The following is a 19,076-nucleotide window of genomic DNA, read 5'->3' on the forward strand; positions in this document are numbered from 1 at the left end:
ATCCACATACTGAAATTATGAACAAATTTTTGATGTGATTGATATTGAATAAATACGCTTTTGCTGTTGCAATTTTTGCTATTGATTTGAATTTTTTTTCGCACACGTTACTGTTATGTTATTCCTCAGTTTCCTGTTTCAAACTTTGCTAGTAAAAAGTAAAGATATGAGAGAATAAAGAATTACAGCAATGTTGCAAAGCCTAATAATATGACGTAAGTAAATAGGCATTATTATGTTGAGAAGGTTGTAATATAGAGGCATGTGTATTTGCAGAAAATATTTTCAAATTTTGACATTCTGCAATGTGCGGAACGTAACACTGAAAAAAAGTATTTCTACCACTGTTGCATAAAAGATTCTCTTAATTAATCAACCGGCATTGTCAAGTTATAATTACAAAATTCTCAAATTGGCAGGTATTGAGCCATGCATTGTTGCAACACAGCTAATACATGATACATTGTAGATTCCTGGCTTGTTTGAGCAAGAGTTTGACTTTGAGGTCCTCTTCAAATTTGTCCTGACAGTAACCTCAAATAAAGTACTGTAAATGCATTTAAGTTTGTGTTTTTATTTTGTGCTAAGGGGAAAATGGAGTGTTCGTGGTTGCTTTTAGCTCACAGCAGTGCTATAGTCATCACATACTGCTATAATATTGCACAAAAATGTTGGCGGTGGTTTTATGTTCCCTGTGAAACAGTCGCCGCAAAAACCGACAACATAAAACCGCTGTAAACATTTCTCTCGTCACAGTATGTACCCTGATAGCCGTAGCGAAGGACTTTTTTGCTTGATATTTTATACACTTAATCCCTTCTTCTAAAGTCGTGGGGCACTACATTACTCTCACCTCTAAAATAAACGTACCGGTACGTTTATTTTTTTTCGCCAATAGTTCGACCCTGTACGTTCTTATTCTAGACGGTACGTTTATTATTTTTTGAAAAATTGAGGCTTTGCAAACCAGGAATCCCTCTAAAATCGTAAGTTAAGGTTTTTCTGCCCATATTTCCCCGGTATTTTTGCTCGTAATTCGCTATTTTTCGGCCTACCGGCGTTGATTTTCTCGCCGCTTTGACGGCCTTGTGAAAAGTATCCTGGCGCCACTCGTAACATATCGGTCGATATCGCTATGACGCTACAAAGTAAACCGGAAAATAAGACGCGACATTGACATTTTAAAATACAATTTTCATAAAAATAACTCTGATAGTCTCTGTAAACCAAAGCACGCTGATCAAAAACGTGTGGAGTACTAGGGGTGCTCGCCTACACAGGGAATAATAAATTATTTCCTGGCCACTATATCCGTAGTATCGGCAGCGCGGCGGAAGAATTATTTGTTCGCAGAAGACATGTAACACGTTAAAACAACAATCATAACTTAACTTCCCTTGTGATATGTGTTTTGAGGCCACAAAATCTCTAAAACGGCAGAAATATGTCCGATATTATTCGGTTAACAACAGCGCGAAATCGCGAAACATGGCCGCCACTCTCAGGCATGGCGACAGTAAAACTAGCAGCATATTGCGTAGTGCGGATACCGAGCTTTCAAATGATACCGTAAACGCATGGAAATATTATAATTTTTGGGCAACGATAGACACACAGCGCCATATTTATTTTCAGAGGGTTCATTTTTTTTAAATAATCGTAAGATTTTCCCAATTTTGGCGGTTCATCGCGGGTTTCTAGTGTCAACACGTAATGGGTAACTTCTTAGTATGTGCGGTCTGTGACGTTGAGCTACTTTTACAGTCGATCTCTATTCAATATTGTGGGATTTACCGCGGGAACTCGAAATCCGAGCGTCTCACTTTGTTTTCGACGCTATGGAGCAAAAGTTTATAGACATATTTCTTCTGTGGAAGGACTGTGTTCATATTTGTGTTTTTTTGTGGTTGATGTCTTTAGAAAATATGATCAGGTACATTTAACTTTTAAAAGTACTCTGATGATTTTTGTTATACATGTATGTCACTGATTGTCAGTCATAATAAAATGATATAACAATTTTCTTTGATCACTTGCTTCAAGTTCCAAGTAGAAAAAGCATGTATCATGTACATTTTCACTTGTTGAATTTGAAAGCACCGTGGCCCCCGGTTAGGGTTCATAGTGGGGAACTTATGCCCAATTTTTCAATATTACTATTATATTTTACGAAGAGGCGAGGAAGATCATCATGATTTGAACAAGCTATGGACAGTTATTCTGTTCAATATCTATATACTTAATAGGTATCATATGGCATAATTGACTAAATATAACTTACCTACCTGCTTATTATCTTATTTCCCTCTGACAGTGACAGTTGTACATGTATGGACACAGTTTACCTAGCCTCGACTGTCGATTTTTGAAATTTTCCGGGGGGTACTTTTATTCCAGGGGGTACTTATATTACATTTTGAAAATTTGTCCGGGGGGTACTTCTATTCCAGGGGGTACTTCTATTTGAGAGGTGAGAGTATAGTAAAAATCCAGTTCGTGTGAGTCTGGCCGTTTTCCTTGGACGACGGGCCCAATGCTTGTTCTGACCCTGGAGAACTCCCAATGCACTTATATATTACCTGCGTTTACGGGAACCATGCAGCTTGATTGGTCAGGCCCAGTCATGTGAGTATAAATGCACCAATCAAGCTGCGTGTTTCCCGTTGCGTCATTCTCCTTGCATTTGAAGCAAAATGGCGGGCCCGATGCTGTTTTCTATTGATTTGTGGCGTATTAAGCCCTGTTTAGGATTGACTTGGGTTTCTAGAGTTGCTCGTAGACCCGTAAACGCAGGTAAGTGCGTTGGGAGTTCAGGGAGAACTGTCAAGCATCGGGCCCGTAGTACATGGCAGGGCTCCAGACTAACTTTTAGACCTAGGAGCACTGTGCTCCTAACTCAAAAAAGTTAGGAGCACCAGCAAAAAGTTAGGAGCACCACTACAAAAAGTTGGAAGAAGAAGCAAAAGTCTTGGCCATACCAAGTAATACTCCTATTAATAGTATTAATCAATGTTAACAACCAGGAATAAAGTATTTGAATAGATCATACAAGCCTACATTTGACAATCCAATGCATTCAATACCTTCCTACATGCTAAATGATACTAGTATGACAGATTTTTAGAAAAAATTGGGCATAGGTTACCCGGCTGGCCCCTATCCGGAGGCCAAGGTGCCTCAAGTTCAACAAGTAAAAAAATACACAATGGTATTTTCAACTTGGAACAAGGCAAGTGATGATTCACATGACCATTTGCGATGACATTAAAAATGACATAAGCTTTAGTGATATAATGGGATTTTCAAAAAAATTGGGCATAGGTTCCACGGCTGGCTCCTATCCGGGGGCCACGGTGCCTCAAGTTCAACAAGTTTAAAAATACACAATGGTATTTTTTACTTGGAACAAGGCAAGTAATGATTCACATAACACTGAATGTTAAATATATAGATAACTCTAAAACTTATCTATTGGTTTCATGACCAAAACAAATAAAGTCAAATTCCATAATTTGAAACTTCACTGCTGGCATCAAGTTCAACATTTTTACAGGCATTTTTTTAACCCCCACCCGCTGTCTACAAACCATCCAAAATACTTAAATATCCTTGAAATTCTTGGTCAATAGTATCCAAAATTATCTGTTTGTGCCGGCCCAGTCAACATCTTCGGTTCCTTTGAAACGCGCAGTTCAAATTTCGCGCGTCAGACCGCGCGGCGCCGCCATCCAATGACAGGCCGACCGCATGGAGAAAGCCTTGCTATGCATTATAGACCGCAGCAGAATGAAACTCTAGCACCATAAGGACGGCCAGATCATGAGCTGTGAAATGATACCGGTAACAAAAAGAAAATTTAATATTTTTCGGGATAAAACTCCACTTGAATTGATTCATTGATTTTTGATCGAAAAAAATCATCGATTGAACAGGTGTAAACATGAGCGCAGGAAACAGGCTTGTCATTCTGCTGCGGTCTAAAAACATCATGGCGGCCCTCCAGAAGCGCACGGCCGCTAGCGCTCACGTTCATCGGCAATTTCTGGCGTTTGAAACATTTTACAAATCAAACAAATACATCAAAAAGGAGCGAAACTTATATCCTTTATTTCTATGGGTAATTTTGCCACTAGGAATGGATAGTTTTTGTACCGCGGGCGTGGGAACATGATAGAAAATTCACCGACGATTTTCGCGGTAGGGTTGGAATACCTAAATATTTTCAGCTTACCGCTTAGTTCTGCAGCCATTATCCTGGCGCAGTCCTTAATTTTTCATTGTCGCACCGTGCGACCGTGATTTTAAATCTAGTCGCATTCTCAAAAAAATGGTCGCATACATATTGTGTGCGAGTCGCACTCACGAGCGCTGCATGGAAAACGTCCGGTTTGAACGAGAAGTTAGAGAAGTAATATATGAGAATGTACAATCCTGCCCTCAACAGGAAAGGAGGTCTACGCATCCAACTTTCAGGCACAGACTTCTGATTGATCAATGACATCTGGCAATATGATAATGAAATTTGAGCCCTGCAGTAATTTACAACCACATAAATTGAATAGTTATTGGTTTACTTGTGATAAAAAATTATGATTGTAATTTCAGTTAGAATTGTTTTTTGTTAGTGTCTAAGTTTTGTGCTTGAATGATTACTTTACTGATTTATGGTTTTTTTTTTCTTGTAGTCCGGAATCCTCCGAAAAGTAGCGGACTGGTGGAGTCGTGCGCAGACAGGTGCGAAATATTTTTTTTCAGCTGCTTAGCTTTTTAATTGCCTTTTTCTGAAGATGATAAGTGGTAATATCAACATATTTGATTACATTATTATCATCATTATCATTATAATCCTTTATCAGGGCTCGAAATACACCTTTACATGAGTAAACACTTTAACATGGCGATACAATGGAAACTTTAAAGGACATATAATAAGACACCAAAATACAACATTTTCTTATTATCTGAAATAGGAATAGCATCATTGAAGGAATATAAACGCTTAGAACAAATACACACCCTTCTGATGTTATCTAACATTGAACCATCAGAAACCATACTTCCATGGATCCAGCTCTTTATTCTTATCTGATCTTCTCACCAGGTGATTACATTAATCAGTGGCTTATACTAGGTATTCCAACCAAAATTTTAAAAACATGATACACTGATGATATTTACTTTTCCTGAAAGAGCTAATCAAATGAAATAAAATGCTTTTTAAATGAAGTCAATATGTTGAGCGGTTGCCGAGATATGGCTCCACGAAGTTCCCAAAATCGGCCCTCAGAAAGGCCGGCCGTGGGAATTAACTGTGAAAATGAATAATTTACCTTTTTTAAAAGGTAATAGAAAGGTAAGTAAATGCTGCAAAGCTTACTTTATGTTATTTATTGGTAATATGTACTACATAGAATAATCCTACAGGGTTCTGGACTTTCATGTCGTTTTATTATAATCTTATACAGGGTGAAAATATGCCTTTCATGATAAATTTTACAGGCGGTACCGTGACCTTTGACCTCAAGAGAAGGAAAAATCCTTCAAAGTTCACTCACCTGTATTTTTTTATAGGAACACCCCTGTCTTCCGATATTTTAAAGATAGCAACACCCATAGATGTTCTCTCACACAATATTAGCCACCTCACCTGTAATTCCTCACAAAATGATTTACTTGGGGTCAAAAATCCACATTTTTGGTTACGGACCCATTGATGTTTAGCCAGTATTAACGGGGGGTGTCCATAGTCCGGTAACTGTTCTAAGTGAATGCGCATGTCTTTTATCATCGTACAGTTTGCCCTGAACCCACCAAAAACAAGCTTAGATCTTGTAACAAGCATATAACTGTGATTAAAGCTACACATACATAGTTTTCATTTAAACAGTAGCGCTCCGCACTTTGTTTTATTACGCACAAAAGTCACGGCAGTTTTGGGGTTTGCATTCTAGTGGAACGTTCTAACACAAAAAGGGGGTCCAAACTCCGGTAAGGTGACAAGCAGGTCATTACTGTGGATGTTTAAGTATCCCATGTAAATAGAATTACACTAAAGCCTTGCAATATCATTTTGTATCGCAAATATGTGCCATATTTTGTATAACAGTAATTGTTCAAATACGGTGAGATAGAAATTTCCCTTGTCACGGTGAGATCAACCTGCCGCCGAAAACAAAAATGGCGAGACATTGTTTACGTTGCCTGCGATCGTATGCCTTTACGCTTTTGGCTTCATTGATGGTCTTTTCAACCTTGTCATTGATAGCAGCAATATCTATGGGATTTTTTCAGTCGGTAGGGTTCAGTTTTCTGGAATGGTCGGCGCTCTACCGGCGGGTTGACTAATTTAATTGTGTTAGGCACCTCTTTTGGCTGCCGTCATACGTCATTGGTAAAGATGGCGGAGCGACAGGATGAACACTGCGGCGTCATTTTAACTCCGATTATCCAACTTTAAAGGCAAAGATGGTATATAGGTTTGTTTTAAGAGAAAGTCTAATGAATGTCCTTCCTATATGTGGTGGTATCTTTTTACATGTTGTCTTCTACAATGAACAATTAAAGAGTTTCGAAGGGCATGTTCTCGATGCGTTCGCTCGTCAACCCGCACGGAAGGCGTCAAACATGTGCAATTTTTGTTATCCGTTGGGGCTTACCAACTTCAACACATACACTAACTTCGTGGTGATTTACATGAAGGTGTAGTCCATAACTAGGTGTACTTATCATATGCAGCTACCCATGCATATCTCCGCAACAATGATTTTTAAAACCTTACCGGACTATGGACCTTACCGGACTATGGACCCCCCCCGTTATCAGTACAGTACATGCAGTAGCTAGCACGACAAAGTATCATACTTCACGGCTTTCCACAATACACAGCATTATGTTTTATTACTCACAAATATGCTATATCCATAGAATGTTGACAATGTTAACAACCTTAATAACAAGGTCAACTTTGTCAAGGTCAAATATAGAATTTGCGTACTGTGAATATGTCACTTGATATTAGTAGACGATACATTGCATCATCACATCACCACAACTTGCAACTTTACACTTACACAATATATGACAGATGTTTGTACTATAGCTCATGTAAATATTGCACTTATTATGACAAGGTCAACGTTTTTCAAGGTCAGAGGCTGTCTTCAGTAAGTATACAAATTGTACACAGATTTCTATGATTTTTTTGCAGGTATATTTCCGTTCATCCATAGAATGCAATGTACACAACTTCTTACTGCAACCACCAGCTTACTTTTCATCCTTTTCATGGTTAGATGATCATGACAGTCCCATGTACACATTACAGAACATGGCTACTCATCCATGGCTATCATCAACATTAATGTTTTCAGAAGTGGACATCATCATCATTGCAATAGAGTTCAGTCACAACAACAATGTATAACTATAAGCTACAATGTAATTGCTAAACACATACATTTAGCAACTGTTATATCTTTTCATTCATAATTTCATTGTTTTCCTCTGTTTAAACACTAAGTCTTAATTGAACTGGTGGCATAACTAAACTGTTAACTAACCAACCATACCTTTGTCCTCCACCATTCAACATCTCCCACTCCTAAGTGGGTTAGTACATTTTTCAGTAGATACTACATGGTCATGTATTACTAATTTCTTCTCTGCTGTAAATCTTATGTCTGACACATCAGGAAGGTGGTGTATTCCTCCTGAAAAACAAATATTTAGACTGTTAACATCACTATACTGATTTGCATTTATATCAATTTTCTTTCTTAAGATTGTGAAGAAAGAATCAGACTGGCACATATCATATGTGAACAAAGGCTACATGATACACTGACTCACTTACTGACTCACTCTCTGATACAGCAACAAGGACATTTCGCGTAATGAATAGATTATGTAGATAAATGACTATAACTGAAGAATGTGAGTGAGACAGTTTGTATTCCATCTTCAACGACTGCATCTGGGTACCACGTGGGATTGTCATGGATGTCGCTGTACCAGACTCAACAAGAAGAACAGTGTTTCACCTCACAAGGAGAAAAGAACCATTGATTCTTCTGCATGCTGGCAGTCATGACTCTTTTTTTTTTAATCGTAAGCGATGAATGTCATCCCTGAATACTTTCTTTCAACTTGGCAATTTATAACTTCCTAAATAGCATTTAATGTAACTCTCAGTGATCCTGTGAAGTCCAAAGGGTGATTATTATCTACTTGTGGCAATTAGCATTCGTTCATAAGAACGATAAAGTTCAATATCATATAAAGTCAGAGTTTTGGGAAAAAATTGGGCATAGGTTCCCCGGCTGACCCCTAACCGGGGGCCCACGGTGCCTCAAGTTCAACAAGTTGCAAAATACACAATGGTATTTTAGACTTGGAACAAGGCAAGCAGAATAATATTTCATCAAAAAGAGACAAACTTGAACACTGTCTAGTAAGATTTTCAGGAAAATTGGGCATAGGTTCCCCGGCTGACCCCTAACCGGGGGCCCACGGTGCCTCAAGTTCAACAAGTTGCAAAATACACAATGGTATTTTAGACTTGGAACAAGGCAAACAATGATTCACATAGCCAATAGCACAATAACAAAGAAATAAACTGCTCTAAAGTTGTAATGTTATTCATTGTTTTCATGCCTAAAACAATTGCTTTTGAACATTGCTGGCATTGCCCTACAAAAAAAACATGCACACATTCAGGCAGGCATAAATAAAATAAAAATTAATAAATTTTATCAACCCTATAAATGAAAAATACTGCAAAATATTTTACCTGGAATTTCTTGCTTCAAAGCATCAGAAAGGATTTGGTTGTGCCCCTTCAGTCACAAATCTTCTGTTTCTGAGGAACGCAGAGGTCCAAATTTCGCGCGTCAGGATCGCGCGGCGCGACCATCCAATCACAGGGCCACCCCCATCGGGATAAGTAGCTCCCGCTTCGCCGGTGTGCATGATATAAACATGTTGATTACATCAAAACGTAGCCCTGTTTCTTGCCGTCAATTTGACACCAAGAACAAGAAGAAAAAATTAAATTTAGGTGGTAAATTTTATCATTAAAGATCGATGAGTTTTTTAAAATCGACTTTTACTGCTCAAAAAATCAAAATTTTGTTCCGGGTACCGATTTAAAGCTCGTAATCTGCTCTTTCCAATGGCGCCATTTTCATTCTGCTGCGGTCTAAGACGGCGATGCGATTGCGCCATGAACTCAGGGTCACATTCTGTGCAGGCGGAAGAGAAATTGGCCATGTTTTTGAATCAAGGCCGCGCGCGCTACGCCGCGCCGTTTTCATCGGCAAATTTCTGGCGCATCACAAGAAAGAGAAAGTGACTTTGCCTGTAAAAACGAATAGTTTTTGTACCGCGGGTGTGGGAAGATGGTAGAAAATTTACCGATCGCCATGCGGTAGACGATTTTCGCGGTAGCGTTGGAATACCTACTTATACATGTACCTGCTCATGACGTCACAAGGAACACGGCAGCCGGTTCGAAACTTTACACAACGGCTTGCGAAAAACATTATCTAATAATCAAACAGTGATTAATTATGGTGACAACATTTAATTAAATGACATAACAATATCTATTTCGTTTTCTTGTAAAAATAACGTTCTTTCTGAGCCGTTGTGCAAAGTTCCAAATCAGCTGCCATGTTCTCGTGACGTCATGAGCAGGTAAGTCACTGATTAATGTAATTACCCCGTGGGAAGAATCAAAAGCTGGAGGTATGATGTTTTCATGGTTCGATGTTCAATAACATCCGAAGTATGAATATGCTGTGAAAATTTCTGTTATCAAACAATAGTATTTTGTTTTATGTAATTTCAGGAAATTCTTTTATTGGTGTCTTATACCCTTTAATTTGCACTGTATATTGGAGTAAGAATCTCAGAGTCCTTTGAATGTTGTATTTGCAGACGATCGCGATGGTCAGTCTCAGAGTCAGACCTCTCAGACCCCCCCACAGGATCCCACAGACCCATGGGGCAGTGTCTTCAGTGCTACCCCCCGTAGACCATTGCGCGGGCGGCCAAGCAGAAGGCAAGGCGAGAGGAGACGTGTACAGTATGTTACAATACACTTCTAATGCACACACCCAAAAACACATGCACACATACAGGTCAGATTTAAAAGTAACCGCAAGCATCTTTTTATCAGCTTGACCTTGAAAGTGCATGACTTTGTATATATAAGAGGAATGACAGAAATAAATATGCCATAGTGAAGTGAAGCATGGGTTTTGCAATTGATATGTGAAAATTAAGTGAAGATTCAAGATGAAAAAGATTGAATTCCTATTTGTTAATTAATTTTTATTAGCAAGTTCTTGCCCGAGGGCTAATTGCAACATGAAACAATACATTGCAAGAGTATACTGTACAGATAGTGTGAGTTGGGTTTGACTTCTTTTTTGGAAGCAGTGGAAGATGAAGTGTCCCACTTTCTTTGTAATGAGTGGGTTTGGGGAGGTTAACAAGGTTCTAGTTTTATTTTCGTCAGTAAATGTTTTGAAGTTTTGGAGGCTTCTTTAAAAAGCTATTTTCTTTCCCTATCATTGAAGGGGCAGTTTGAGATAAAATGTATTTCGTCTTCCACCGCTTTTGACATACAGTAGTTACATAATCTTTCCCCCACAGGTAACTTTTTGTACCGCCCTTTCTCAATTTCAAGAGGGTGGGCGCTTATTCTAATTTTGCTAATTGCCGATCTAAGCTCAAAGTTAATAAAAAAACATGACAGCAACACTCAATATCAAATCTGTCATTTCTTTCACCTTGCAGGTCCAGAGTACATGTAGATTCCCTCCAGCAATTGGAGCAGGTAAGAAGAAATTTATCAAGTTATTTAGTATCTTTTATATAATCGTAAACTAAGACAGACCAGCCTTGAAAATTGTCTTTATATCTTCTCTAATGACTTGACTTTGACTTTATTTCGGATCCACAGTTAGCTTACAGTATGAATGCAGCTATTCTTCCTGTGGTCCGTAAACAAATACAAATACACATCAATACATCATCACACAATACTATCCCACAATACATGATATAACTGGATAAAAAAGTTCAAACATAACAGAAGAATATCAAGTTCATGCAACAATTGTCCTGTTCCAGAGGTGTGACATGCGGTACAGAAATCTTCCCTTCTCTGCATTCGTTTTCGGCAGTATGTGTAAAAACCCAAAGGGGCAAGTACGCCGCTCCCGGGATTAGAACCTGCGCCAATCCCGATCTACACGGCTTGGGAAATCAATGTGCTAACCACTATATACTAGGCTAAAAGGTTCGGACCAGTTAGACTGGTCAGTTAGTGACGGTTAATCCCCAATGTTACACTGAGTTTGATGCTCCTGCCATTGTTTGATACCGACTATTTTCTGACTGAAAAGTGAGTTTTCAGCATTTTAGTATAAGCCAGGGAATGTAGCAAAACTTTGATACATTGATTGTTGCTCCTGACATTAACTACCCCCTCTCTCTCCCTCTAGACAGGAGACACACCAAGCAGCCTGGCCCTTCCAGACTACATGAACGATTCCGTTGTCATGATCACCCCTCCCCACACTGGATTCTCTCGCCAACAGGTAACCTGAGCCCAAGATGTGTCACATTGTTGCACTGTCTGTTCTGGCATCACATTCAAGGACTAGTCTCGCTGCCCTGTTCTGCACGACCTGTAGCCGTTTGATGTTTTTAGCTGTTGTATTTCCCAACACGTGTAGGAGAGCAATAATCCAAATGTGAGAGTACCTGAGGGTTTAAGATAATAATAAATGTGCCAGATCTTTTCTTAACCTACGAGGTAGTTTGTTTTCCTTATTCTGTTTAGTTGACTCATGCCCGTGTTGCACTTTTTGACTACAATGCTCCAACTGTTGTCTCCGGAGCTCTAGATCTAGTGATGGCGCTTTCCCAATCTGCTTGCTACTTCCCACTAGCATGGATTTTGTTTTCCCGTTGTTCAATTTGAGCAAGTTGTTGTCAGACCATTTTGCAACGTTTTCTAAGTCGGCTTCAGTTTTTGTTCTGATGTCATGCACAGTGTGACCTGCTGCATGAACCGTACTGTCATCTGTGTATTCGTCAATCTCACCGTTTTCTGTGACCTTTTCCATGTCGTTTACGTAGATGTTGTATAACTGTGGTCCAATACAGCTTCCTTAACTTGTGGGACTCCGCACTGTAAGGTCCGCTCTTTACTGTAGGATCCGTTGACTTTGTATACCTGCCAACGTTCGCTTTGTTTTATTGCTAACACTCACTCATTGTAATATCACGACCTCAATCTAGCCTTTGGGCTACGACCGTAGTGATAAGAATTTGTGTTCTCAATAAAAACCATTACTAAGATAGAGATTGATCCCACAGGTGAGAGAGAAGAACGACTTGTCTCCAGAGGTGGAAGAGCGACTGCAGGAAGCAGAGCGGGTGCAACAGGAGCAGGCACACATCCAGACGTTAGAGACGAGGAACAAAGAGTTACAGGTTAGTGTATAGTAAAAGACAAAGAAGATAGAGATTGATCCCTGGGCTCTTCATGGCCAAGAACCGCCGCATCGGCTTTTTGGCGAATGCCCTGAATGTGTACTCAGTTTCCGTGCTGTACACGCCTGTAAATACACGGCGTGGGAATCCACGGCCCTGGGAGCAAAAATCCTATATGGCGACTCATTTGCATATTTGGGACAGGTTAACAGCGGCCTGCGCCCAATATACGCGCCGCGGCCCGCGCCGTGTATTTCGTAAAATAAAGTGACTTTACAGGCGCGTACAGCATGGAAACTGAGTACACATTCAGGGGACAACCTGTCGAACATGTTTATGGTGTAAGATTTAGCGCCCGTGTCACTATGGCCGATATTTTGGCTGATATATTGGGCATTCGCTAAAAAGCCATTTTTTGCTGGGCATTCGCTAAAAAGCCAGGTAAGAATCTTCAAGTTCGCTTTATTTAACTTCGGATCGATGGATTGACTTGAAACTCAGGATTAATTAATGGGAGCACAACCTGAACTTATTCTGAGCAAAAAAAATTAGATTCGTGCAGCGCGGACTTCGCCAGAGTGGGCGTTTGTGGGCATTCGCTAAAAAGCCTGTCCCAAGAACCGCTAGACAGAGGAAAGCCTGGAGTCTGACAAGGGAGGGGTTTCTCAAAAGGAGTGATAACACCTGTGAATGATGATGATGATGATCCCACAGGTGAGAGAGAAGAACGACTTGTCTCCAGAGGTGGAAGAGCGACTGCAGGAAGCAGAGCGGGTACAACAGGAGCAGGCACACATCCAGACGTTAGAGACGAGGAACAAAGAGTTACAGGTTAGTGTGTAGTTAAAGAGAAAGAAGATAGAGATTGATCCCTGGGCTCTACATGGCGAAGAACCGCCGCATCGGCTTTTTAGCGAATGCCCTGAATGTGTACTCAGTTTCCGTGCTGTACACGCCTGTAAATACACGGCATGGGAATCCACGGCCCCGGACGCAAAAAACCAATATGGCGACTCATTTGCATATTTGGGACAGGTTACCAGCGGCCTGTACCCAATATACGCGCCACGGCCCGCGTCATGTATTTTGTAAAATAAAGTGACTTTACAGGCGCGTACATTACGGAAACTGAGTACACATTCAGGGGACAACCTGTCGAACATGTTTATGGTGTAAGATTTAGCGCCCGTGTCACGATAGCCGATATTTTGGCTGATATATTGGGCATTCGCTAAAAAGCCATTTTTTGCTGGGCATTACTAAAAAGCCAGGTAAGAATCTTCAAGTTCGCTTTATTTAACTTCTGATCGATGGATTGACTTGAAACTCAGGATTAATTAATAGGAGCACAACCTGAACATATTCTGAGCAAAAAAAATTAGATTTGTGCATCGCGGACTTCGCCAGAGTGGGCGTTTGTGGGCATTCGCTAAAAAGCCTGTCCCTGGAGAACTGCTAGACAGAGGAATAATATTAAGCCTGGAGTCTGACAAGGGAGGGGTTTCTCAAAAGGAGTGATAACACCTGTGAATGATGATGATGATGATCCCACAGGTGAGAGAGAAGAACGACTTGTCTCCAGAGGTGGAAGAGCGACTGCTGGAAGCAGAGCAGGTACGACAGGAGCAGGCACACTACATCCAGGTCTTAGAGAAGAGGAACAAAGAGTTACAGGTTAGTGTACCTGTTTACTGACATAATGCATTTCTTTACTTGCAGGTTACGAAGAAAGATAATAAATTCACGGTTTTAATGCCAACTTTACGCACAAATTAAGTGTTTGTGGAGCTTGGTACTACCAATTCTGGCAAAAATACCCTACCACGATCGGCCAGTAAGCTTTTTTTTATGCTAGAACCTAAGCATTAGCAACAGAACTGCGTGGGGTCGTGTGGCGCAATGGCAGTGTGTTTCGCTCAGAACCAAGTGGTCCCGGGTTCGAATCCTGCAGTGTCACCGATCTTGTGCCCTTAGGAAAGGCACTTAACACGACTTTCCCAACATGCCAGAATGGTCAGCATCAAGACTGTGGGCATTAAAGGCATAGGCTCTATGGGTTAGAGTAGATTGTTTGGAATCATTGTGGAAAATATATGATTGAGTGTGCTTTCCTGTGTTTATTACCCATGAAATGTATGTACATGTACTAAGCAACTTGGCAAATTTTCTGAAGAAAGTAAATTGTATGAATCATAAACTTTCAGCTGATAGAAAAGAAAGGCATAGAAAAGAAAGAATAATGTTCATTATACAGGGCGCTGACGAGTGGCGCTGAGGTGGGCGTTTACTTTACGTTTGGGGTTCTTTGAGGGCTTGAGGTTCACAATGTCCTACGGGAGGCTGTTCCACACGTGGGACAAGAAGTTTGAGGTCCCAGGGGTAGAATTAACTCACGGAGATGGACGTCTTGTAGCGCTTGACGTCAGTTGCGGAGCTGACAGTGGTCGTGTTCGTAAACGAGGTAGAATTCAGACGCGAGAAGTAGAATTATGTACCATATTTAACAAAGTCTCAGAATGGGGCATGCTATGTTGTAATGAATCAACCTTTTAGCCGAGTGGTCAGTTCAGCACCCAGGACAGTCTGTTGTTATAAACTCACACCAGGTCCTGCAGAAATACCGGGGTCCCTTTTTTTCAAATATGTGATTCTGGTCTTGTCAGATCTCTCAGAAACTGTATGGTCCAGGTAGTGCTGTGTACCTAAACCCGTGTTCAGGTTCAGGTCCGGATTTAGGTCCAGAGGTTCAGGTTCTGGTTTGGACTTATAGTCCAAACCTGAACCCATGGCATATGTGTGTTAGAAATATTTTTTTCCTGTTACATGTAAAATTGCATATTGGCATATATTTTACATGCAATTTGAAAAATATATTTAACTCACCTGTTGTAATACCTGGGTGACTTTATTTCTCATGTATGCAACACTGATATTGTCAACACCACTCAGAAATGCTGTGGTACTGATATTGGAATTGCACAAATGGCTTAAATGCTATTATAATGATAACAATAGGTTTATGAAAATTGTATGTTTTATTGCATTATTGCCCTTGTAAATCATTACTGCTGTCACTAGGCCAAAGTTGCATGACATATGGAAAGGGCTCGAAATAGTGGGTGCATGTGCATCTTTGTGCACCCAAAATTGGAGCTGTGCATCTACTAATTTTTGACTGTGGGTGCAACAGTCCACTTAAGATATTTTTGTACGCTATAGGGTAAAGGTACTATAATTGTACACTAGTATACAAGTACACTATTGTACACTAGTACACTAGTATACCAGACTGTCCTTGGTGCTGAACTGACCACTCAGCTAAAGAATTGATCCATTACAACATAGCATGCCCCATTCTGAGACTTAATGAAATATGGTCAATGAAAAAAAAAGTTACCTCGGTACATATGAAAACATTAGGGAAACTGTATGCAACATTCTGTCTCCTATGTTAGGAACAAATATAAATGATATTATTCTCAAGGTTGCCCGTACTGGGAAGAAATCTGATAATATGTTAGCAAGTCGCCCTGTTCTTGTTCGTTTCAAGAAATACAATGACAAGTTACATATTCTATACAACTCAAAAATGTTAGCTAATCGAAATATCATATTAGAGCAACCTACAGCGTCTTATGAAATACCTGACTTGGAATATGTAATTCTCAACTACTGCAAAATGCTACTCTGTGTCCCAAGAAAATCTGTAAACGCCGCAATAAGAGGAGAACTGGGAATGTTTCCATTATATATTGACACACAAACACAACTTATTAGATACTGGCTTAGACTACATAGCTTACCCAATGATAGAATTGTCAAGAAAGCGTATGATACTGCAGTAGAACAAGAGCTAGACTGGATTGTTCATGTTCAAGATATTTTGTGTAGACATGGTTTCCAAAATGTTTGGCTAAACCCTGCGGTTGATGCTAAACATTTTGGTAACATATTCAAAGAACGTTTGAAGGATACGTTTCTCTCTGGTTGGCGACAAGAAATAAGGAGCTGCAATTAACTAAAAACGTATTCTCAAGTCAAGACTGACTTTACATTGGAAAAATACCTTTCATCAATTCATAATAAATCCTTTATAGTTAACATAACTAAATTAAGAATCAGTTCTCACTGCTTGGAAATAGAAAAAGGCCGTTATCGTAATATACCAGCCAACCAGAGACGATGCCCTTCATGTCAAGACAATGTTGAAGACGAGTATCACTTCCTAATGACATGCCCCGCATATACTGTAGATAGACGAAAGTTAATGGAAACGATCTCATGTACAACCAGCAAGCCCTTACCAAAGGCAAACACAGAAATTTTTAATCTACTTATGTCATGCCCCGATACCATATCTAAGCACTTAGGTCAATACATATGTAGCGCTTTACAAAAGAGAGAATATATTGTAACAAACAGAAACGTTTAACATATCAGTGCGCCATTTATGTACATAGCCTTGTAGGAATAGCTCTCAAAATAGAATAGAATAGACTAGTTTAGTATTCATTGTATTGTTTTTTTTTTTTTTTTTTTTCTTGTTATCATTGCCATACATTGTGCCATGTACAATTGTCGAGCAATAAAGTTCATTCATATATTCCTGCAGGTGAGTTTATAACAACAGACTGTCCTTGGTGCTGAACTGAAATTTCTGTATTTACAGTATTTTAAGCTAAAAAATTGTCATCAGTTTTATCTCATGAAATATGTTCATATTTTGGGGATGGAAAGGGTTGAATGTTTTTCAGTCCCAACATGAATATTTCTGTCCTGGGACGGAGGGACGGGTCCTGAAGTTAGCCCTGATTCAAACCAAGAGATCTGTGTGGTCCAGAACACCCTGACCAATCGATCGCATTGAAACTCAGATTCGAAACAGCCATGACCCGACAAATCACTTTCTAAGTTTTTCTTTTTCTTTTTTTTTTCTTTTTAATTTTAATCTTTTATTGTTTATTCATTTTTTAATTATTATTATTTTTTCATTATTCGAACATGCGTAAATGATTAACATATTTACATTACACATTTACAAATCCACAAATAAACACAGTTACATATTGTTGCAGGGGCCATTCCCACTGGCTTTTTCACACTAGGGTGTGCTCCCTATTTACATATATCTTAATCTTAAACTTAATCTGACTAAACAAAAGAAAGCATCGGATTCTGTGATTTAACATTTAAAGAAAAATAATAGAAACTATTTTTTTGTAAGCGTTATCAAATATCGTGGATACTTTCTATTACTTCCAACATGCCAAAATTGTCCATCTAAAAGCATCTTTTGAAAGCTGACACCTGCGAGCATCTCACTGGCGAGTTTGTTTTGTCAGATTAAGTCGTTAAGGCAACTTAGAAAGTGGTTTGTCGGGTCATGGCTGTTTCAATGCGATTGATTGGTCGGGGTGCAGAAGTGGGGTTCCTATAAACACAGCTCCTGAGATTGAGACTGTTGCTGACAAGTTCTGTTCCTGCAGGTCCAGTTGGCAGAGCGCAACAAACAGTTCAGAGTGCTGCAGGAGAAATTCCGAATGAGCAATGTGAGTTTTAAACAAACACCAGTTCTGTATACTGAGAGTTACACTTGTGTAAGATCTCATTCATGTATTGCTCCGAGTGGGTACCCTAAACGAATCCGTACCCAAAAGATTAACGGCTGCATGAACGTGTGTTTATATTGTTTGGAAATTTCCTTTTAGCCAGCCAAACTGATCTCAAGCATCAAACTGATGAAAACTTACAAGTTCGTAAGTGATGACATCAAAAGGTCAAGTTTGGCAGCTCAGCGGTGCACGAGGTCAGCCCGGCATTGTGGGTGATGTTGTCCTGCGCTTACAGCTGGAAAGCGCCATTTCTGTTTGCAATGTTTTTTACATGTCATTTAGAGCTTGCAGACTCGGTGGCGGATTGTTTTGCCTGCTGTACAGAGGCATCGATAAGAGCTCTTTTTTCTTTCTCATTCTTCAAAGTTGTATACTCAAAGTTTGTATCATAGATACCTGCCTTCTGTCTGTATCACACCACATCTACATGCACACACTTCCATATAACACCCTGAGGTTTGATGATCCTTTTGCTAAAGTCTGCCCCCCTCCCACAACACAGTTCCATGACGAATGGCACCAGAAAATGGATTCCACCTTGGAACAGCTGGAGAAGATGCAGGACCAGCTGGGTGCGCCAACCCCAATTGTTGTAGAGACCAACGAGATAGAGAAACAGATCTCTGAGGATGAGGTAGGTCCAGAAGAGGGATGCAGACTTGATTTTGATTTGATTTGACTATAAAAAGTACAGCCTGGTGAGGGCTACCCAACTAGCCAAAGGCTATTACAAAGGGTTAGACCTGGGAACAGTATTTAAAGTTCAATACAAACTTTCACGAATCAAGTCAAACACACACACATGAAGGCGTACACAAAACGCAAAGCTTAAACATACATAAAAGAAACAAAATTAAAATAAAAAAACAGCACAGACCTGAACTTTCACTCTGCGCATATGGAACAAGAGTTCTACGACCTCATACCTTCGCCAAATGATTTTAACCTAAATATGAC

General features: G+C 39.8%; 1 protein-coding gene across 3 annotated transcripts in view; it reads left to right on the top strand.

Annotated features, from left to right (window-relative positions):
* Positions 1-19,076, top strand: part of LOC136420315 (golgin subfamily A member 6-like protein 22) — a 33,778-nt gene that overhangs the window by 2,911 nt on the left and 11,791 nt on the right. Inside the window, exons 2-10 of one of the 3 annotated variants that reach the window (XM_066407164.1) lie at positions 4,686-4,734; positions 9,937-10,084; positions 10,801-10,840; positions 11,511-11,606; positions 12,391-12,507; positions 13,222-13,338; positions 14,062-14,181; positions 17,994-18,056; positions 18,622-18,753. In XM_066407164.1, coding sequence (XP_066263261.1) covers positions 4,686-4,734; positions 9,937-10,084; positions 10,801-10,840; positions 11,511-11,606; positions 12,391-12,507; positions 13,222-13,338; positions 14,062-14,181; positions 17,994-18,056; positions 18,622-18,753 — 882 coding nt within the window. Of the gene's footprint in view, positions 1-4,685; positions 4,735-9,142; positions 9,745-9,936; positions 10,085-10,800; positions 10,841-11,510; positions 11,607-12,390; positions 12,508-13,221; positions 13,339-14,061; positions 14,182-17,993; positions 18,057-18,621; positions 18,754-19,076 lie in introns of those variants that run through there. The other 2 variants (XM_066407178.1, XM_066407170.1) reach the window with 2 other exon arrangements.

The sequence above is a fragment of the Branchiostoma lanceolatum genome, chromosome 1 (genome assembly GCF_035083965.1).
Source record: "Branchiostoma lanceolatum isolate klBraLanc5 chromosome 1, klBraLanc5.hap2, whole genome shotgun sequence".
Taxonomy (NCBI): Eukaryota; Metazoa; Chordata; class Leptocardii; order Amphioxiformes; family Branchiostomatidae; genus Branchiostoma; species Branchiostoma lanceolatum.